The 24030-nt window shown below is 35.2% G+C and overlaps 1 protein-coding gene across 6 annotated transcripts in view; it reads left to right on the forward strand.

Moving 5' to 3' along the window:
* Window positions 1-24030, forward strand: part of NPAS3 (neuronal PAS domain protein 3) — a gene marked incomplete at its 5' end in the record, with an annotated part of 598664 nt that overhangs the window by 178484 nt on the left and 396150 nt on the right. For 4 of the 6 annotated variants that reach the window (XM_082282980.1, XM_082282978.1, XM_082282981.1 and 1 more), the window contains one exon: window positions 1439-1683. In XM_082282980.1, the coding sequence (XP_082139106.1) occupies window positions 1439-1683 (245 nt within the window). Of the gene's footprint in view, window positions 1-1438; window positions 1684-1795; window positions 1847-24030 lie in introns of all 6 variants that reach the window. The other 2 variants (XM_082282977.1, XM_082282979.1) reach the window with 1 other exon arrangement.

Consider the following 24030-nt stretch of genomic DNA (forward strand, 5'->3'; position numbering starts at 1 on the left):
CTTCCCAGTCTGAAGTGGCAAAGATGGCTACAAAAATGCAGGTGGTTAAGAATATCAAAAAAAGAGAAACTCTGTAGTTTATTCCCAAATTAGAAAAACAGGTAAAATAGAGCTCTTAGCTTCATGTTGTTATATCGGCGTGCCTCAATTCTACTGATTTACTTCATATGTCAGAGTGCTTTTGTAGATCTGGCCATTATGACTTTTTTGTTGATAAAATCCAGGGTTTCAGGAAGGGTTGTGGAAGCTTGAGAGAAGCATTTGCTGTTCCATTATACATACTGGTTGTATTCTAGCTCTGTGGTAAACCAATGACTAGCTAATGGAATTGTGGCTTTAACTTCATCAAATTAGTGGGTAAACAAATGAAGCAAAGGAAAGATAGACCCTTAATGAGGTACAAGAACAGTTTTTACTCACCTTGCAGAATGATGGACAGACACCAGCACCAGCACCAACCTGTATCCATCGAGGCAGATGTACTGTGAAGCTTGTAATATCCTGAGGTTGAACGCTTTGCTCTGTGTAAAAAAGGGAAAAAAGCCCCCAGCTGTTAACCACTGTCATCACACTGCATTCAGGAGTTTTGCACCAATTAAGCAAATAGCCCAGGAGTAAAATCTGAGTTATCTTTGCGTGTTCTGTATTGGTGGTAGCAAGTGATACATCTATGCAACAGTGTTGCATAGATGCAATCTATGCAATAAATGAATGTCTCAGCATTTCCAACAGCTCCATGTAAAGCAGAAGGTCCTTTCTGATCAAAAAGTGATCAGTCTGCCATGTATGTGGTAGCGAATTACAGTCAGAAATGTGAATCACATAACTGCTTTCTCACCCCACTAACAAAGGGTACTGCTTCCACTGCAAAGACAGTTGAACAACTCCTAAAGAACAGCTTCATTAAACACAGGAAGTTTTACATTATTACACCAGACTTAAACTTCTGTGTCTCAGCAGTTACTATACAACCTGTTTGGTCATCTTGGCTGCACTGCAGCCCCTGTCAGAGGTGACAAACACTTGAATCACCTTTTAATCTTCTCCCAAGAGTCAGAATTTGACAAAAATTAAGGCAAAATTGTCTTACAGTGAGTCAGAAGAAGCAATGGCACCTAGACAGATAAACCCCACACATACACAGTATTCTTGGGAATTTTTTCATGAGACTGACAGCAGACAAAGGAAAGGCAGGCTAAAAAGAAAGTGGTATTAAGAGTAGTTACATATGTTGGCTACTACTGAAACTCAAATACTGTCATTAGTTTTAATCATTCAAGCATGGAGTAACATTTTATATATCCTGAAATCTGTAGCTCTATGTGCAACAGCATTTTGAAAATGTAATTTGTAGAGACCAGCAGTGAAAAAGTAAATTGGTTGAATGTGACAGAACGCTAATATTGATGAATGTCCTACTTTGTTTATTTTCTTTCAGTTTACAAGCTTTGAGGAAGGAAAAGTCCCGAGATGCTGCTCGCTCTCGCCGGGGAAAGGAGAATTTTGAATTCTATGAGTTGGCAAAGTTGTTGCCACTGCCTGCAGCCATTACCAGCCAGCTTGACAAGGCATCCATCATCCGACTTACAATTAGCTATCTGAAAATGAGGGACTTTGCTAATCAAGGTGATCCTCCATGGAACTTGAGGATGGAAGGACCTCCACCTAATACATCAGTAAAAGGTATGGAGTAAATATGTTGTGTACTACAGAGTATGGCAGCCTTTAGTAACCTCTAAATTGAAATTTTTACTTTCATCCTTTCTTCTTTCCCTGCATATCAAATCCTTTAAAGGGATTCAAATGTGGAAATCTGAGGTCTGCATGAGAAAGACACCATGTGAAGGTGAAATAAACCTCTTATTTTAATTATTTTTTATTTAACAACATAACTATTACAGCTGTAAGTCTTCTGGGCGATGTAGACTAAAGTGTTTCAAGTTATTTAGCTGTTATTGTGTTGCTTTGTTGTAGTATTTTGCATAAGGATGTGTTTGAGAGGAACATGGCATTATTCCTTGAATTGAGAGCTCAATGTCTTAATTTTCTGGCTATACATTAAAGGTAGAATCACGTATTTCTGAAGTTTGAAAGCATCACATCCACATGTGTAAATTTTCAGGTGAGAGACTAGGATATTATTTATCCTCTCGTTATGTCTATAGAAATTATTTTGACTTCTGAGCCAGTAGGCATCTATCAAAAAATAGGCTGTTTTCAGTATTAAATTCCCTCTTTTAATGCTCAAACAAGCAGCTGGGCAGCAAAAGCAATGTTAGATGTGACTTGCCACAAACTAGAGGCTGTGTGCATTTTGCTCCTAAATAGTCTTTCCAATGACCTGTGTAAAGTGAATATTTTTGTAATTTATTATTTTTTCAGCTTAGGTTACCCATCTGGATGAGTGAGATCTCTGTCTGATAAGTGTTTTAAATTAAGGAGTAAGATGCAAAACCAGAAATCAGGGTTACCAAACCTGGGATTTCTGGGTGTCCTGGCTTTGACAGCACAGAAAACTCCTCTCCTTTATTTTTAGCTACTGATCTCACATTTTGAAGGAAGCATATTTTTGGAAGAGGCATATGAGATTTGAGCACTTCGGATTTTTTCCACAAATTATGAACAATGAACTCTTAGTCGACACTAAATTAGATAGAATGTATATATCATGAGGCCGACAAAAAAGCTACATTTAAGGGTGGAGGGAGGAGGTAGAAATAGAATCTTATTTATCAGCCCACAGTTGTCTGTGTTGTCTTGTGTTGATGGTGCAAAGGGTTTTTACCTGCTTTTCCATTTAAAGGAAGTGATACTATTTAAGGAAAGTTATAATTTTCAGTGAATGGAGAGAGGCATGGAGGGCAAAAACCAATGCAGTTTCAGGCTGAGGATTTAGTAGCTGGACATAGTTACATCATTTCATATATTTAATTTATATTATCTGCCACATCATATATAATTCTCATGGAGACGAAAAGGCAATAATTACATCATCCAGGGCATGAGTATAACATGGTTCATTAGGCTTCTGATATAATATGCAAATGTTCCCCATTTTTACAGGATGAGAGTTTATTCTCAGGCAATTAAACAGTATTTCAAGTTAGATGTAAAGTGGACTCTGCTGTGCAATCTATGATCTGTCTGTGCTTCTACAAGCTGTCCTGTGTTACTGAAAGTCTGAGCTCTGCCGATCTCTGTGTATATTTCCAGAGTATCTGGGATCTATTTTTCATTATCCTCTTCTGGAATATATACCTGAATATATAATCTTCCTTTTTGTGCAAGGATTCTAATGAAGAAAATAATTTTACAGAACAAAATCATAATCTTAGGCAACAGCATAAATAGTCCAATCTAGATTAATGTTTCTCCCTATAAAAGAGTTGGGAATATTTAATGTCTGTTCACCCTATCTGATAGAATAACCCTGCCCTTCCAGCCATCTAGTGCTGTGGTTCTCATTCCTTTACGTGTAAGGGGTGTGGGGGCTCAGGAAGGGTTTTGACTTTTTTTCCTTCTGTTTGGGTGCTTAGCTTTATCCTAAGTAGGACTGTATTATTTATGTGTCAGTATATAGAAACAATGCTTGATGAAAGAATGTTTCATTGTATAATTCCCCATAAGCAGGTTTAACTGTATAGTACAGGTATATTTTATGACTTCGCCAGTTCTCCTTACATAGAAACCTGTTAACACATTCTGATCAAACATTCATGAAATTACATCAAAAGAAATTCAGTTTCATTTATTAAGGTTGCTTTTTGCTGCCCTAGAAGAAGTTCATATGTATAAACAAGCTCACATAAATAGCTTGCAGCTTCATGTGAAGTATGGTTGATAAACCTACAATAAAACACTAGACATTATACTTTGTATGTGCACAAACAATCTTCTGAATAGACTTAAAGACATTTGGAAAATCATTTGAGAGGTACTTACATTGTGTAGGCAACTGCAATTTTTTTTCTTCCCCCAATGTGTTGGTCTGCTTGTGTTAATCATTAATTTTAAAAGCTTAGTTTTAAATTTGTCCCCCAGTACCATAGAGCAATTTAATAATTTTAATTTAGTATTTCAGGAAGGTGCTTTACTCTGCCCTGTATTTATCACAGCTTTTCTTGGAAGTCTGTAAAGGCTGATGAGTTTGTTTTCTTGTGCCTATTCTGTAGTGATCACTACAAGTTGTGCTTGCAAATGAGAACTCAGGTAACTCCATATAATATTTTCAGAGTCGATTACTTCATGGAAATATCTTGAGCAATTGGAAAGTAACAGATAGTTTTCTCCATTATTTTAGAAATATCTGTACTGTTATAATACAGATCAAATCTGCAATGAACATTATGCATTATTCAAGAAATGACCAGGCATTCTCAGCAGTGTTTCAGCTAAATAACTGATGATTGTAACCTTTAAAGAAATCTCATTGTGGTGACTATTGGTAAATCATTTCTCCATTCATAGTAATCTTTATTTAGAGGCGATCTAGAAACCATTATAACTTTTATTAATCTTAGAAGCAATAGCCAATGATCTGACATTTGCTAAAAATGGAAAAAATTTCCATCCTCTAATACAGCAGACTTCAGTCATTTTTCTTTTAGTACATTGTCTAAGGCTTTCTGTCTGTAGGAAGTCTCAGTCACAAACAAATACACACACAACTTATAGCAAATGAGTTTAAAGACAGTTCTTAAAGACCAGGATATGATTCTATATGGAAGAAAATAATCAAGATGTTACTTATAGTCAGTAGGAATAAAATTGTCTTTGATAGTACATACAGTGTGTTATGAATAACAGTACTACTCTCCTCTGTTTCCATCCTTCCAAAACTCTTTCTTCTGAGTCTGGAGTATGTTCTGAGGACAATAGTAAATGAGATGCTGATCATTTTTTTGAATTCAAATATGAGTTTTCTGAAAGTTATCTGGAAATGGTAGTAGTTTCATAGGATAAGCTGTGTGTTAAGCCAGGAAGTGGTGCTTTATGTGGCATGGCACTTGAAATCCTCTTGTGCATTTTGATACTAGGCCCTGTAGTCCTGTTCCAACATCAAACTCTTGTGAGGACCTTTGTCTTTTAGAATATTGTCTTCAAATTATTGACTTCAAATTTCATTGCACTTTTAGTACAAACTGTTTCTCAAAGCATTCAAAGATCATGCAAGTTTTCATGCATGTTCTTTTCCATTATATTGTGGATTTTTTTGCCAAGCCACATGTTTTTCCTTTTGTTTTTTGGTTTTGATTTTTTTTTTTGTCGTGAAAAGAGGAAGGGAGAGGAGGAGTGTGAGGCACGGTGATATTCTTTGGTGTGTTGAATGTGTTTGGTTGACGTAAAGTCATGCTGTGTATTTTGATTTTGGGTAATAATTTTTGGGACTTTGGTTCTGACTCAGGACCTCTGTCACTATAAAAAGAAGGCTGGTGACCCTTTGCCTTGAACAGAGTTCCCAGATTTTACAATTTCTGTTTCTTTTGAAGCAGCAATTAAATCCGGCACTCTGTGCCTAATTTTGCAAACCCTTGTCCTGGAAATTTGCATGATGAGATTGAAATAGCTATAATATTTTATTATTTTTTTTTTTTAAATTGAAGTGAGGTGTTAATTTCTGTCTTTGGAGATACCAGTGTTTTTGCAGGGCCGTGAGCCTTATTTCCTGTTGAATGGTGTGGCATGTGGAAACTAGAATATGTAAGACCACTTCAGGTACATCAAATTAAAAGTGGGTTTATAATTTTTATTTTTCGAAGACAAAAATTTACATTTTATATTACATAGGTAAAAAACCTCTTACTTCTGCTGTAAGAGAAGAGGTGAGTGAGAGACTATAGCTGAGGAATGAAAAAGGACTTCAGTAAATACTACTGACTGACTGGTAGGTTGTGTAAAGAATGTGACTTTTAGTTTAGCCATCTCTACTTTTATTGTTCCATGTTCTACAATTAATTAGTTTTACACAATTGTGTTCTGGAATTTATATATCATAGGAGGAGAAATCAGATGCCCTCAAAAGTATTTGTGGTGTATTGAAATATTTCTTGTCTAAATTGTTCCTGTTCAGTGTAAGTAAATACAATTCTCAAAAGTTCCTTGCCATAAAGCACTCAATGTTGCTTCAAGTCTGCATTGGTAGAGAGATTAAAAAAATTGATAAACACAAGAAGAAAAATTATGCTTTAAAACAAAATTACACTTTTTTTCCTTCAAACTATCATGTTTTTCAAAAGTTCCTTTCTCAAAATAAACAAAGTATGTAATTCTAGGCTGAAAATGAACTTGATGCCATATCACATTGTGGGGCTTGGGGTTGAGGAAATAAGTCTAGCACTTTGAATTCTCTGGGAAAGAAAATAAGCAATAATGATAATTGGAAAGTATGGTAATTGTTATCCCAAATGTCAAGTGGAATTACTTTCATTAATTTAATATCTTTTTCTCATAATTTTTGTGCTAGATGTGTATGCATTTATAAGAGATAAATAAGTTGTTCTCTTCAGGATGATCTCATTGTGGAAACACTTTAAATAACATTACCTGTTGTTAGCCTTTTATATTTTAAATGGAGTGTTGTCTTCTGAGCAGGAAGTGCAAGATAGTACATGCCTTTCCCTGCTAAAACACACAAGACCTCCAGTGAGACCAGCCTTCTGTTCTGAACCCCTACACAATTCTGTTTCAGGGAAACCATCTATAAGGGCAAAGTTAGAATTACTTTCTTCCTTAGTGTGTTTGGCCTAAGACACTGTTTTTCAAAGTTTGGTGTGAAAAAGTCAATGAGATGAAAACAGAATAATGCAGATGAATTGGTGGTATTCCTTGATAGGAAAAAGGTCTCCAAATCCAAATCCTTTGTGCAGAATTTCTACTCTTGTGCTGGAGAATTCTTTACAGCCCTGTAATTTATTTCTCCCTGCCTTGCAGGCATTGTTCTTATGACAATCTGATCCCTGTTTATATATAGGCCACTATCGTGCTCTGACTATGTATCAGTATCAACCGCTGATTGTAAACATAATGTTTGTCCCTTGTAAACTTGTTTATGCGGCCATAGGGACAATGCAGCCATATGAGGAGGTACCTTAGTCTTCGTCCTATTACCTGAGTTAAAGATGATTAGTTGTTGTTTGAATGTAACAGAAACCAAGTGCTGAAAATTTCAGGAGGTCACTGGTGAAACATGAATGTTCTCTGTGAGAATTATTGATGGTGCTTTGGTATGAAAGATATGGGACCCAAAATGAGGTAGCTCTGTTTGAATCTCACTGTCACAGACAAGATGAATTGAATATGGGACTAAGAGTTGGTGGTTGCCTGGTGACAAGTGATCAAGACCTGATTAACTTCAAATTTGGCAAATGGAGGAGGGTGTCAACCGATATACTTAGTGCATTTGAGGGACTAATTGCCTAGTGGAGAAACTTATGAGTGAAATTGATTGTGAGGAAAAATTCTGATGGAAAAAATTAGAATAAAAGTTGACTAGGACCCCTAAAGAAAAAATTATGAAATTATAATTTCCTATGCACCTGAAAACTCTAAAACTGCATACTTTTCCAGAATGACAGTAAAATAATTAATTTGAAAAAGTATGTATGTGTATTTATAGAAAACTTAGTGAATTAAAGGGAAATATATAGCAAGATAAGCTGGAATGTCTGAGGTGCAGGATGCTGGCAAAGACAAGTAGAGACATTAAGCATAAAATCTAATGGGATTAGAAAAATTCAAGAAAAAATGGGCTTATGTATATTAGAAATGTGAAATAATTCTGGCAACAGTATAGGCTCTTTAGCAGTAAGATATAATAAAACTTCTAATGATGCAGAAAAGGCAGAAGAGCTTGATAAGGTTTATTTAAGTGCTTGCTTGTACAGAATCAATTCTACAAGTCTTTCGAGTTCAGGTTACTGATAAGTTTTTAGGATAATCCATACTTTGCCAGTGCTGGTGAAGTGAAGTTTGTAGTATTGAGCTGTTTTAGCCTCAAAGCAGTTGTAGGCAAAACACTGGGAAATTTCCTGTACCGAAAGGGATAAGATTGTTATATTTTTTCAACAAATGTGGATAAATGGAAAGCTGTTCTTATCAAACAAACCTAGCTCAAATCTCTGAAATTGCAAGTGCAATTAGCTAGGATATGCATTGTATACTGAAGTATTTGTAAGGCATTTGGTGTCCTAGTTCATAACAATTATGGTTTTAAAATACTTTAAGAACATTATATTGGCAGAGCCAAGTGAAACACATTAACTGTATAATTAATTGATCTTGGAAAGTGGATTGAAGTGAAAGTTACTATTAAGAAAGGAGTTTCTGTGTTTTTCTACAGAAACTGCTCTGGATATGAGCATCAAGAAACTGGGAATAAACACGGCTTGAATGCTGACTTAAAATTTTCAAATTACTATGATGTTTGGATCATAGACCACGATCGATGCAGCTTAGTAAATCAAACCTAAAATTTATTTGTTTTAGTATGAGAATGTTGTTGTTGTTGCTATTATTATTATTACTACCACTACTACTACTACTACCACTACTACCACTACTACTATTATTATTTTAATGTTTTCGTTGCTGTTCTAAATGCTAGGCTACTGGAGTTAAAAGACTTTTTGAAAGGTTTTGGTTTTTTGTGAAGCAGAACAGAAATAATGGGAAAAGCATTTCAAGTTCAGCTCTTCTTTTTTTTTTTTTTTTTTTGATGAAGCAGCGCATAAATGAACCTACCTGATCATGCCAGTTCTGCTAGCAGAAATGATAGAATGATTTACTTTCTCATGGTGCTTTATTTGTACCATAAAAAGTTCTATCCATCACTTCTGTGGAGACACAAAATATTTACTGCTGATAACAAATTAATACTTTTTCTAAAGTGTTGTCAATCAGATGTCAGTCCCTAGAAGAGTTGTTTATTGCTAGAACTCCCCCTTGAAACTTAACAATTAAATAGGAAAAAAACCAAACAGTAAGTGTTTTAAGAGCAAGGAAATAGAAAAGGTGACTTTAGTGTCTTTTCTCTCACTCGCAGCAACTATTGTATTTCCATTCTGTAACACTGCAGTTCATCTTCCTTTCTCTTCTTGTGCTGTTACAATGATTTGGTCAACATTGCATATTCATTATGTTCTTTTAATACAGTATATTATTCTTAGCCATTTGAGGGTTTTTTGAGTCCATAGCTGAAACCCCAAATATGCAAAATGTCTTCATCTTGTACTCAGCATCCAGGGCTGACTCTCTCCTTTTTGTAGTCCTGCATTTTTCTCTACATGTTTGCATCCTTAATGCAGCCTTGGTAATGAAAACAATCTGGTGAAGAATATTAATATTTAGAAGAAACCCAAAGTTTTTAACTTTTCACTTCATTCTTTCTCCTTTCAATGTGCATGTCTTTTTGTGTATAGTAGTCTTTAGCATGTCAGTAAAAATTTACTCCTCAGCTGAGAATACACTTTCCTCATTCCTTCTAAAAGGTGGTGGGTGTTGCAATTAAAATTCATGGTTGAGAAAATTGATGGTATAGACTGAGTGGGTTTTGGCAAGAGCATGGGCTTCAGACTTGCAGAGGTAAATGTCAGGAGAAGTATAGTGTTGATGGTTGCTTTGGCTCCAAACTTAGCAGTGATACTAAAATAAGTCAGGGAAAACGTTCACATTAAAACCAAGTTAATTTCTTGTCACTATAATGATACGGATTTTCATCCAGTAGAAATTTCTGAATAAAAGTCAGTGCCACAACAGTCCTCTTTTCCAAAGCTCTTAATAAAATGCTTCCATATGATTTTTACATTCATGTTTTATGTTGCATGGGTTAGCTCCAGGTGGTCTTTTTTAGAAGCATGAATATCTTAAATTATATGAGCAGTATACAAAACTTTTTGCAATAACGCACATGATGGGGTTAGCCAATTACAGATGTGCAATGAATCCGGTGTGCCAAAAGCGCTTGTTCTGCTTTTTGCTTGTAGTAATCAGGAACAGTAATCACTGCTGTAGTTTTTGATATGTAAAATGAAAAAAGGCTGTTGCTATCTGCAGATTGCAATATCTGATGGAACTTTTTATTTGTCTTTTTATTCACCCTTTTCTGAACAGAAGGAAAGTGCCTTTGCTATGAGTACTTTGGACACTCTTCAGTCAAGCTTGATATCATAGTGCACCATTTTACAAATGAAAGTGGTTGAGGAACTGGACCTTGTGGTTGGATTTAAGTTTCAGTATAGCATTCATACCTTAGTCTCCTCAGCTGGGCAGAGAATGTAAGGATGTACATAGAGCCCTGCTAAATTCAATAGAGCTTAGTCTTCTATTATTGTAGTTTATTGGTTTTCTGGGTCATCTGAACTTCTACCATATATCTCCCACTGAATGAATCCTGCTTTTAGATCTTGTTGAGGGATATCTATTGCAGGGATAATAAATACATCTGTATGAAGAAATAGATTAACGAACTGATAATGAATGCAGCAGAAACCTAAAAACACCCCTCAAACAAACAAATAAAAAAACCCAGACGGGGATGCTTAGAGGGAACAAAGCAGGGTAACTGAATGGGCTTTTATAATATTTGTTTTACCAAGAGTTACATCATTCAACATTACAAGTAAAAAATTATGTCTCAGAGAAAATATTTTGTATGAAATGAAAGAAAACACAAAATCTTTTTTTTTGAAGTAGAAAATCTGTGTTTCCCATATCATATGTCTGCAGTTGTATATTTACTAGCATTTTCTAAAGTGACTGTCCCAATATTTGGCATAAATAAGAGAGCCCTGGAAGTGAAGTTTCAAGTGTATGGATTTATTAATAATATTTATTTTCATGTAATAGTTATATTCGATACCTTTGGTCAACGGAGCAAGATTTAGATACTGAAGGTAGATCCAGCAGTTTTTAAAACCAAGGTGCAGTGATTTTATATCTAAATAATATGCAAGTATAACCACAGTCTGACCAAAGTTTGACCACACTATCAATGCAGCTTAATTTCTGCAACTGTGCTCTTTGAAGCCAGAGGAAGGAAATCGAGTTTCCACCAAATCCCTATGCTCTTGTGGTCTCCCATTTCAATCAGGGATATGAAGTAGAATACAATGAATCCATAGTAAAGACTTTCCCAGGACATTAGAGAGATCAGTAAAAACTGTTTTCATTAGCTGTCAGTAATTAAAGAACACCCTTCATATAGAGCTTACAATTTAGAGAACATGTAAGCCTCTATATCTACCTGAGATCACGAGCAAAATGAGAATCACTACACAGCTGGAGAACTTGTGTTGTTTTAAAATGTCAAGCTCCCTTAAGAAACATATTTTTCTGTTTATTTGCTAGCTTTTAAGCCAAAGTGAATATTTTTATTCTAAATTTCAAAGGTTTTAGTCATACTGCACTTTCTGTTACTATGGAAGGAAAGAAGGGCAAATGCCTAAGAAAACAGGTAAATACCAGTTGTGGCAGTGTTGTCTGCCTGAATGGAGCTGTTAGAAAATTCTTACCTTAATTTCAGTGCTTGACCTCATCATTCCCTATAATCCTTACTCACGGAGTTAGCTGAGTGCATCTGCACAAGCATGTGTGTGTTGTCCCTTTGAATTCTGCTTTTATCCTGTACAAATTGTTTTTGCTTTGCTTTGCATGGGATGGTACCACAGGCAAAATTCTGTGTCTTATTTCATCATCTGTAAAGCAGTTAAACGCATATTTATAATTATAAAAGGAAGACAGAGAAATATCTTTGCTCACATTTTAATACATATAGACAATTCCCAAACTTTACCTATAGCAAGTAGAATAACATTGTCAACATTACCTCACTTTAGATCTTAAAGAAAACCATTTGTGCGAAGGTTAGGAAAAATCAGGGACTGCTTTTTTATTTTCTTTTATAGGTACATATTGTATTTCTACAATTATAAGAGCAACTGTACATCTATATATCCCCTTTCAAATTTGAATTACTGTGTATGCGAGCTGTTTCTCATCCTCTTGATGCAGAACAGTGCTGATAATGCTAATAGAGAAATTGAGGCATACACAGATTTAGGGCTAGCTTTTCAAAAGAGCACAGCACTCCAACTGGAGCCAGATTTCAAAAGATCTCTGATCCTATTCAGCAACAAAATAAATAGCCAGATTTTCAAAAGATTTCAGCACTTTGGTAATCTGATCATAAGAAGCAGCTGCTGAGCACATTTACAAAGACAAGAGTGACTTTTTCAATATCCCATGAGAAGTGTGTGTAAGAGCAGGGAATAGAGCCCTCTTCCCATGTCCTAAGACCAAGAGTCCAGTTCTTAAGTAGTAACACTCTCTTCATGTCCTTTGCAAGAACACTATATTTAATGAAAGGAAATTTAACCCATTTAGAAATTTAACCCATTTCTGTGAGGAGAAATTTTTCAGAATATCATGAAGATTTATGCTCAGGGTAGATAATGAAGAAATCAAATAGGAAGAATATTGCTAATCCATTTTATATTGAATCTCTGTGATATATTGCCTTAATTAGGTGTATCTTATAATAGGAAAACCCCTCCCTTTAGTAATTTTTAAAGATGTTGTAGTCCACTGCCAATCTTTTAAGTGTCAAAAGAAAAAAAAATATAATAACTAGATATTCTAATAAAATCTAAAAAAGCCTGTAACAAGTATGTTGTATGGCAAGTCCAGGTGTGATTGATTTTCTGTGGACTTCCAGCCTCCTACAACATTCCAAGTGCATAGTTTTGGGGCTTTTTATTTAAATTTTAGATGGTTCTTTCCATCCCTTCCTAGGGATGAATAAATGGGGTGTTTAATTTTGTTCTTCTGAAGGTAAATTCTTTTTGTCATCTACTTAATACCTTAAAATGCTATTTTCTCTTTACCTCTATATATCAGCTGTTTCTGATTATTTTGTGTATCAGTGTTGTTATTTACTCTTCTTGTCCTGCTCTTTGTAATTTCTATCTCTCCCGACTTTTTTTATTTTTCCTCTGCTATTCTTTTGTTCCAGCATCTATCCTGAAGATTTGAAGGACAAGTTTTCTTCTTTGAATGTTACTAAGGAGCTGAGAGGAAAATTAGCAGCTCACCTAACCTAATCATACATTTGTTGTTAGTTTCTTCAACGTACCCATGGAGCTTCTTGATTCTCCAACAAACTCATTAGACATAAAGGAACTGGATTTTACACACAGGCATCTATGAGAAGCCATTTGCTATGTATTTACTCACTCACCACTAGCTTAGAGTCAGCCCAACAGATGTTCCTTGGGTAGAAGCATCTGGAAAAGTCAGTGCTTAAACAGCTTTACAAAATGTACTTATTGGCAGTTTTTGGTGTAGCTTGGTCTCCAGCAGCGATTATGCCAGACAGTGAATGTGGCATGGGATGATCTGTGAAGATGTCCATATCTGCATTGAGAGGGTTCTCATTTTATCTGTCAAACAGGAAGGTGAATTTTGGAGACAGCATCTGTTCAGTCTGAAGTGAACTGCACGCAAAGGATAGATATGATGGCCATAAGGTGATTGGTCCTGGAAGTGCAGAGCACTCGAAGAACTGTTTTGTTAAGGTACAATGTTGAGCAGCTCTGATAAGCATCCAGGCTGACTTCTTGCAGACCTGAGACAGAACCTCATCCAGTATTTTCTGCATCTGTTTGAGACACAGGCTTATCTCTTTGGAAAGTATCTAATGTTGATGTAAAGCGTTTAAATGATAAAGAATCAACTACATCCCTGGGCAGATTGTTCCAATGGTTAATTACTGTCACTGTGAAAAAAGTGTGCCTCATTTGTAGTCTTATTTCAGCTTCAGCATCCAAACACTGGATCTTGTTATGCCTTTTTCACTAGATTAATGAGCTGCCTACTGTCAGAAATCTCTTCCACATGTAGGTATTGTGATCCTCTTAACCTTCTTTTCAGTAACTAAATAGAGCTTTCTGAGCCTTTCACTATAGGGAATGACTTTTAGAAGTCTAATCACTCTTGGAGCTCTTACTTGAGTCCTATCCCAGTTTCTAACATATTTTGAGAATGGAGGAAACCACAGCAGAACACAATACTTCCGTAACACTGTCTTAAAAACCAAAAGTAAAACTTTCAGTAGCTATTCCAAAGTGATATTCTTTGGTTTAACCCAGTGACATATATTTGATATACAGTTCCATGTAATATAGACATGTCATCTTGGCGGGTTTTTTACTTTGGGAATTAACATGAATGTCTGTCTCATTGTGATGTAGTTCTGGATTCCTTTTGCTGATAAGGATTGAACAATGTCAAGAGGTGAATTCTCATGAATAATTGTGAATGCTGAAGGTTACCCTTGATTTTATATTTTGTTTCAATGGCATAATTCTTTCAGTAGGAATAGGTTGTGATAGAAAGAACTGAACATAGAGAACAGGCACCACAAGGTGAGACTAGGGAAGTAATCTTCTGGGGCAAGTGGCCTTCACAGTTATGATATTGAATGGGCCAGGATAGTAGGAGTGCAATATTATCTTACCCACAGAATTCAGATTTCTGGGAAAAAAAATATCTGTTAAGAGTTGTCTGAAAAGTTCCTTATGACACCTTGCAGTCTGACACCTGTCTTATTCAGACAACTTGCATTGTCATGTTTGGAATCAATTTCATATCTGGACAAGGGAAATCACAGCACACCCAAAATGAGTGAGCTTAGGAAATCCTTCCTGTGCATACACAAGCGGTTCCCTTCAACCCAGACCTGCCTCAAAGTCACCTCTACAATCCTAATACTGTTGTGCACAAAAATTAGGGGTCTGTGAGGAAAATTACTTTGTAAGAGAGCATATTAACTGAAGCCAGAATTTGTATGGCAATAGGAAGAAAATAATTCCTCCTGAATTCAGACATCCTCTGGTTCAAAATTAGTGTTAAGTGAACTCAGACTATCTGCATGATTTGAGCTCAGCCGTCTCTAGTATTTCCAAGGAGTGAAAAGAGATGAGACTTGTCTTGAACAAAAAAAATGGCTGCTTCAGACTCAGGTAGTTTCTTCAGAGGTGGAAAGTAAGCCACAGATTTTGCCAGTGGCTTCCTTCAGTTGTGTTCTCCACAGTAAGTTCTGTAAGTAGCAGACAGAGGTTTCAAGCTCTCAACCATTTACCACTGTGAATTGCTCTGGGAGAAAGATATTTTACTTTCTTTTTAATCCTATATAAAAGCAGTCTCCTCAGACTTCTGGGTCAATTCCTTTAACTTTCAAAAATGCAGTTGCACTTAACTTTTGGCCAGCAATTTTTGGTCAGCTCAGGGAAAACTGTGCTTCACTCCTCACTTCAGAGTCCTGGGATTTCATTTGTCCTCAAAAATTTGGGGTGAGTTCAGAACTTAGGTCTTGCTTCTCTTGTTTGTGAAGTGAGTGAGAAAAGAAAATCCTTGCATATGTAGTGGCCTAACTCATCATTTCTCTGCTGGGAGGACACTGAATGTACTCTTATGGACAGACAAGAGACTGCTGACTCTCTAGCTCACTTTCTTTCCTCATCTCTCACATTACCCAAAGGACAATTTTGCAGTTGACTGTGCCCACATTTTCCCTTATATCTTCCCCAAAGATTATATGCTAGGATTGTGTTATTCAGAACACCAGTCAGCATTTAAGAATGCTTTGGCATCTTTGCAGAAACTGTTAGCTATGAGTTATCCAATGATAAATTGTATATTTATCTGAGGATAAATAGGATAAGTACATTCATTTGCACAATTTCCCTACAAAATTATTAAAATACTCTTTTTTAAAAGGGAAGCCTGAATATGTAATATTTGAGAGGAAAGTAAGGTTACTATTTATTTCTGCTATTAATGGAGCTTTTTGTGTATATATAAATGCATTTTACTAAGTTACAATAGAGTAACAAGAAAGTTGAAATAATCTGGATCCATCTGCTCTATATTTTATGCTTCTAATGATTTAAATTTAATATCTCCATTTAGTTTCATACTGATCATTTACACTGACAAAATGAAGGAAAAAAAAAAACCAGGGAACCTGTCATCAATCATTCATTTAATCAACTAGTAAAAAATAGATAAATAAACATACCGAGTTAATTATTTTTCTGTATGTAATGATTGACAATAATCTTAATTTATTCCCTTTTTAACCTTTTGCTGTCAGTATAGTTGGGATTAATAGGTAATGACAAAATGAGAAGAAATAAATTTCTGGTAGCCACTGAATGTTGCTGACATTGGAGTGTTTTCCCCTGAAACTTCTCCCTGAAGATGTATCAGATCTCTGTCATGTGTTATTTTTCACACTTTTTTGTGCCATGTTTCATGCCATTTTGGTGATTGCTATTAGTTTACAGACATATGGTCAGGAATATTTTATGAATGAAGAGGTTTCTGGAATGTACAATATTACTTCACATTTATACGAGAATTGTAATTTGAAGCTCTCAAAATACTTTGCACATGTTATTGCAGAGAGTATTCAAAAGCTAGCAGAAAAGAGTGCTACAGCTAATAACTTATGTTATCTGCTCTATCCATCAGACAGTATTTCTTTGCTGTTGAATCATCTATTCCCCCTTGCACTGTTTTACTGGATCCATCTGAAGTGAAGAGGGTACTTTCAGGCAGAATTCCCAAAGCAGCTCTCCACGTTTGTAGTGCAGGAGGGTTAGCTCAACTTCCTCTCTCAGCTTTTTGCCACAAAATCGTCTCCCCACATGTAAATAGGCATCTAAATAGACTCTAGTCAATCAGTAACTCCAGCTTCTAAAATATCTTTTTGTAATGATATTCCCATACATTAGTAATAGTTATCCTGAACAACACATGGAGAGAATATTTTGCAGCTTTTTTTTTGAAATACTGTATAGCATGTCATTCAAATAAGTGGAAGACGTAGAGTAGGACATGCTTTTCATCTAACTTGAATGGTGTATCAATGCAAACAATGCTTCAGTTCTGTTAGAAATAACCGGGTTTTATTCAGGTGTGTTTCCTGCAGTTTCAGTAAAAGTGTTGTTGTGTATTTCAGAGATGAAAAAGCTTTGTATGTGCATCTATGTGTTTTGGTAATGAAGGCCAAAACCTCTGAGGCACAAGTACATGAATTTTCATTTCACAGTTTTTGTGTTTGGATTCCTGGGTTGGGGTGTTTTTGTTTTCTTTTGATTTTCCCTGAAAGAATGATCTAGTTACATATAGCCACACAGTCCCCCAACTGGCTTTTTTCAGAGATTCAAAAATGGAAATTACTTCTTCTACTCAAAAATTGTGTGCATTCTGGGTTTCTTTAAGGAATGAAGGGAAACAGAGGTGGTAATGATATTTGCCCATACATGAAGGAAAAAAAATAAAAGAAAAAAGTCCCAAAGACTCCAAAAAGAAGAGAAAAAAATCTAAGAAGATGAAAGCCAGTTATTGGTATGGTGTGTAGGCATTAGTCTTTCAAAGGCACACTTCATTCTTGTGTCAGGAATTTCCTGACTGACCTGCATCCCTGGGGACAGACACCCTTGCCATTGCATGGCCTTCAGGGAGACTGTGGTTCTGTTGGACTGCAGCTGGTGAGGCAGAGGCTGGAGCTGGGCTGTGGTGGGTGCGCAGCCCCCACAGAGAGCTTTGGGCTGTGTTTGCAGAACAGCTGAGCTGGTAACCCTGTGTAGGGGCATCTGACCACCTGCCTGTAGCACAGATAAGGTTGAGAGGCCTGTGATGGCAATTTGTGGGCTCTAGATGATCTGAGGGATGGGGAGTGGAGTGGGCTGTGACTCTTTATCTGTAGGGTAGGAACAGTTGGTATGTTCTGCAGGAGCATTAAGTATCCACTGTGGTGGTTGCCTGAGTCTTGACACTGAGGATCTGATCTCATACTCTGTAGGTAACTGGAGACAAAGAGTTTGGTGGTTTTTTTCAGGGTTTGTTGAAGGGTCTAAAAATTTTGCTCTTTGGGAAAACAGTGAATTTTCTGACTTGGGTCATACTGAATGCTATATATTCCCTGAGAAGTATTCTAAATCTAGATTTTTTTACACTAAAAAAGTAGCAAAAAATGTTTAGAATTAGTTTCTCACCTGAAAAAAATTTTGAGACTTTAACTGTGTCCCAAAACATAAAATAGCAGACACTGCTGCAAAAATCCTTGAAGGCAATCAGCCTAAATTTTTCCTCTGCAGCAGCATATCTGCTCTATCCCTTCACTGGGCTGTCTAGCCCTTTGTGTTTATTGGCAGCTGTTTTCTCCTAGCTAAGCTTGACAAAGGATAGGGGATAAGATTAAAAATACTTTATTACTCTGCTTTCTGGTAGGAGGGAAGGAATGGCAAATATGAGTCGACCCATTGCTGATGTCCTGTTCGTGCTGGTGCTCCCTGGTCTCACCCTTGCCGAGGGAAGATGGCTCCCCTCAGAGCACAGCTCTGCTCTAGCAGGATGGCATCCCTGGCAGCTGACTGACACTGGCAGAACTTTTTGTGGGACTTCTTTCTCTCCGTGATCATTTTTTGTAAACCATACACGTTCTAGAGAATATAGTGCTTCTTGCTTGCTGAAGAAATTATGGGGTTTTAAGGCGAAAATATAGATTTTTCATGCTTATTTGGCTGTAACATTTCTACTATTTAAAAAATCATAATTGATATAGTATTTCAAATTAGAAATTTAAAATATAAATTTTGGAACATAATATTTTTAAAACAGTAACATAAGAATTCTAGTTAATCTCTAATTTTACTGAGGTATAACCTTTTTAAGAAAAATTGCTGGGTTTAAGCAGATATGTCATACTGAAACCCATTTGTATTTTTAGGATTCATAAAATTAACTGGTCAATGATGTCAAATATTTTGGAGTATCATATCTAAATGTATTATAGGTCATATCTAAATGTAAGCCAGGTAATTCCTTATTAGATGACTTTGCAGTTAGTTACCAGTCTACCAATTCTTGTATCAATAATGATCAAACTACACTATTAGCAACTCAGAATTCAACTGTTTTTCAGCTCAGTATATGTCTTTAAACAAAACCAGGGGGTTTTTTTTCCATGTTTGGAACAGATACTAGTATCAGTAATAATCTGAAATATCACTTAAGGGAAATTCTTTTGTTTCCAATGTAGATTTTCTAGACTTTCCTGTCTTATATAGCATTTATTAAGTGTTTAAAATATATTTTTTTTGTATTTTACTGTGCAGCTTATGTACTCAAAGCATCACCTAAGTGCCAATAACACATTCTTGACTGAATAATGATGTATGTTGAATGTTACTTTTTTTGTCTTATAAATGGATGGCAATTTACACAGCTGTGGATGTGGGATGTTTCAATCCCAGACCATGTTGTAAGAAAAATTGAATGACAGTGAGCAAAACAGCAGTAATTATAAAACTAATTACTAAATGCTGATGATGCCCATAGGCTTTGCATAACTAAAATTAGAAAAGGAAATTGCTTTCGGCTTCAGAGAGGCAACATGCTAGTTATTTCACTGTTTCAGTCAAAATGGAACATGGTGTATAAAGTTCAATCACAAAAAAACCTCACATTAGTTTATGCACATATTTTTTCATACTAAAATGTTAAAGAATTCAGCTTTTTGTCTTTTAATACAAACACATCTGTAACATAAATCAAGAAAAGTGACATGAAACTACTTGTTGGACATCTTTCTATGTAGTTTTACAAGGCCTAATTTACCATTGAATTATTTTAGCTTTATGTTTATCAAAAACATGCATGAATATAAAAAAGGAAGGGTTTCCTATCACGTAGGCCCAAATGAAATAAATGTTTGGGATGAAAACCAGGAGACTGGATTTCAAAATTCCCTCAGATGAATTCCAGCTCCTCTTATATGTATCCTGGGGGTATATACATATATATATATATGTGTGTGTGTGTGTGTGGTAACCATACACTTATGTGTTTTCCCAGGGATAGAATTGCTAGAATGACTCGTTTGAATGCAGTATATTTTTATATTTGTTGTTCATGCCTATATTACATGTACATTAATGCATACACACAGGCATAAAGTACCTAAATGGAACACCCATGTATTTATAGACAAATTTAATTTTCCTTATATAGGAATGCAATATATATATCATCGGTGGGCTTTTTAAATACTGTATTTATGCTTAATCCTGCAGAATATGAGAATCTCATGCATTCTAAGCATATTTCTTTAAAAATTTATTTTTATAAAAATGGGTTAAAACCTGAGTTGATCAGGATTGGAGCTTGTAGGACTCAGTTTAACAATTAGAACCTGTTCTGTTGTTTCATAGAAAATTACATGGATATTATGGGATTTATCCTTTGAATTTAGGGTTGGGATTTGTATGGTTTTTTAAAATTCTCAACTTTTCTTTCACTTTTTTTTATCTGATCTGGGAAATATTTATACTTGTCCTGTGTGAGCAACTAATAGATAGCAGCTTCAAAAGGCTTGAAAGAAATGCTCATTGGATTCTCTTGCATCAATATGTGTAGATTAAAAACCACCGAGTCTGTGTTTTTAACTTTCCAGTTGTTGAAATACATCTAGCTTTAACACTGTTGATAATGAATCTAAACATGAAAAATACAAATTCTGTATAATTTTCTGTAATCTGTAGCATTTTCAAGATTATATACCCTATTAAATTTTCTGGAGTTTGATAAGTAAACTGGAAGCCTCAGGACTCTCTTTATTTAAACATTTACAGGGAAGCATATCTTAAACATAGTAGAGACATAAAGTAAATGTATAAACATTAGAGTAAGAGTTTCTTGGGTTTTTTAAGTAGACCACTGAGTAATTTTTGACTTTGTATGTCCCAGTAAATTTGTACTATGGCAGATGAAGTAGATGTGTCACATGTTACCATAGAGAATAAAAAGAGAATGTTTGTTTGCTGTATTCAGTTTTGTGAAATCAAATTCCACAATTCTAACTTTGATAAAGTCCCCCCATTTAAAGGCAAGTTTCTGCTCAGTTATTTAGAGCAGATTTTAACTATTCTCATGCACTGTTTATATGTATAACATACACAGTTCCAGTACAGGTTTGTAAAAAAGATTCAAAATGGTCTTGAAGATACAAAGAATTAAAACTTCTCTCCTTTCTTATGGATTTGGGCATTAACAGCAGTAGCATTATTTGCAGTAGTATTTCTCAGTTTCATTTCCAATTCTGTTAAAATCATTAAGTGATGCTGGTGAATGGGATTTTCTTTAAGAGGTACTTGAAAAAGCAAGTAAGAAATCTTTCCTTTAAGGAGGACACCATTTTCTCAAAGGTTTCTGTCATGTTACACTTTAGCAATCTTTCTATTGTATGGAAAGAAAGAATTTATTGTCAGTACTTGAGGGATACAGAATGTCTGATTGACTGCCACCCTAGCCTGTTGTTTTTAACATAAACATTACAGCTGTGTTTGCTTTGAAATATTTGGCCATTATCCAGTAAATCTGTGCTGGAACACTAAATTATCACCTTATGCCCTCCTCCATCATAAGAAAGTGCTTTCATCAATAAAGCATTATTGTTGTCTTTTCCTACTTTTTATTTCTGCATATTCAGGAACTTTGTTTTGATTTGTTTTGTAAAAAGCAGACATTATGTAAAAGCTTCTAACTAGTGAATTTTCTGAGTGGGTAACCTAGCAAGCATATGGAAATAATGGCAAAAGTACATTCTTAGTAAATTAATTTAAGAAATTTATACTTGTCCCCAATTTTTCGGAATGTTTCCATGATCTTTCAGATTTTAAGAATTTGATTTATCTGGCTATTCCATCATTTTTTTGACAAATATGAAGAGAGGTGTATCTTTGTCATCATCTTTCTCTTTCACAGATTTCACATTGTACCATAAGCTTTCAGGATGTATCTACATCATAAAAGCAGAAGGCAATTAAAATTGACAAAAATGGCAAACCCAACATAATCCCAGTTTTCACAGTGCTAGTAAGTAGGTGAGACTTACAGTACTGATTCTAAGCTACTTTCCTGCTTCTTCCTTCACAAGTATTTCAAATTTATCTCCTTACCTCAGGATAGTCAGTCTTTTATGCAGAAGAAATGGGGCTCATAATGTCTCTTCATTAATGCTGGTTTCTGAAATTCGGTGTACAGTGCATTGCACACGGTGGATTGCTTTTCTTGTGTCTGTCTGTGAGGATAGAGGTATTCCCTTATCTTCTACTTTTCTTTCTGTGTTCTTGAAGGAGTTTTTTTCCCCCCATATGATAACAGCTTTTTCTAAAGTTGAAGACTTCTTCGAGGTAGTTTTGAAAAACTTTTCTACTTTTCATTGCCACTTTTTGATTTTTGAAAGACTTTCCAGTATGATAAGTAAGAAATCTCAAATCTGAATAAGAAAAAGAAAAAAATGTGTTTAGTCATGTAAGCAGTTCCACAGGTTTAAGCTAGATAGTTCATTTGCTTGGAGTTAACAATCTATTTCAGAGTCTTGCTGAACTTCAGTCACAACAAAAAGACAAAGAGTGCATCTAGCATTAGGACAAGAATTACCTTCCCCATCTTATTATCTTTTCTGTCTTTCTTTGTGTTTGTAAGCCTTTATCAGTTTATCAGTCTGTATGACAGGCTTATATCTTAGACAATTTGTATGCTATTTTTCAAGTCTCTTTTTGTGAAATGCTAGATCTGTTGGTTTCCTGAAGCCTGTTCTGCATTACATTTATTGCATTCTCTACACAGTGTTTTAAAGAACTTACAAGATTGATTTTAACCACATGCATTAGATTGCAGAGTTTGGTTTGAAACCATTGCAAAGACAACCAAAGCCCTTGTGAGTTAAATCTCTGAGATGTTATCACTGTATGATAAATTTAGCTGATTTCTGCCTGGTCTGTGTTATTGGCACAAGGGAGCGCATCAAAGGTGTTTAACACAAATAAACTATGTAGTTATCTTAGAAAAGAAGCTTCTGTTTTTACCCAACAAGATCCAGGTCCACTTTCTCTATGATCAGAGTATTACAAAGCTAGTAAAGAATAATTTATATCAGAAGTTCTGTGATGGAATGAAATGGAGCTCTTTTGAAGTATGATCTCTGAAAGCACAGCATGAAGCTCAAATAAAGTGAAGGACATTCGCTATTACAAGTAATGTCCTTAATAATCTTGTTAGTCTAGTCTCCCTCTGTAAGAGACAAATGGAACATTATTGGCTTATGGGCTGTAGTAAATAATTTAGTTTCCAATATTCAGGCTGCTTTGACAGTAAATTAAAATGACATGAAAGGGGCTTGTTGAATAAAGAAAGTATCCAATCAAATTTAATTGGCATGACTAAGGCAGTAGAAATATGTTTTATAATTAAACCATGTTGTCTTGGAGCTTTATAAGCATGTATGAATCAAAATGTCAAAAATTATTCTTTGATATTGTGCATTTCAAACTTTGCATGGTGAATAGTTTTCTTAAACAAGGTTCTAGACACGCATATTGATTCAACATGAAAATAGTCTTAAAAGTTTTAAATAAGTCAGTTCTTAGGATTTGTCTACTGATCTGACAATTTTCTGTAAAAGACTAAAATAATTTTTCAGTCCTCTCATATTTAAAAATCCGTCTTTTGTACCAGCTTTGTATGATCCAGCATTTTACCGGCGTAGAAATGCTGCTGCTTTTCACCTGTTGTTATAACACTGGATGGCTGAAATCAATGCTAATAGGTGCAAGCATAAAAGAATGAAACCAAGAGGAAGATGTAAAAAAAGGAAAAATATATGTGGCAAACTAATAAACTGTTTTCTATTATTAAAATGATTCTTTTAATGTTTCTTATTTTAATCAAGCTATTTTAGAGTTCACATATATTAACCAAATCCTACCAAATATTTTTTGTTGAGTTCTTATCTACTTATCTCTTTGTCTAATGAGTTTCAGAAAATGTGGATTTTCCTTAATTGCATAAAGAGAAAATATCTCCATGGTTCCAAGAATAACAGTGCCTCTACAAATTTGCACATTTACAAACATTCTTTTGTTCTTACATACAAATCCCCCTAGTACATAATAGTGAGTTATTTGC

This window comes from Coloeus monedula (genome assembly GCF_965178545.1).
Source record: "Coloeus monedula genome assembly, chromosome: 6".
In the NCBI taxonomy this organism is placed as follows: Eukaryota; Metazoa; Chordata; class Aves; order Passeriformes; family Corvidae; genus Coloeus; species Coloeus monedula.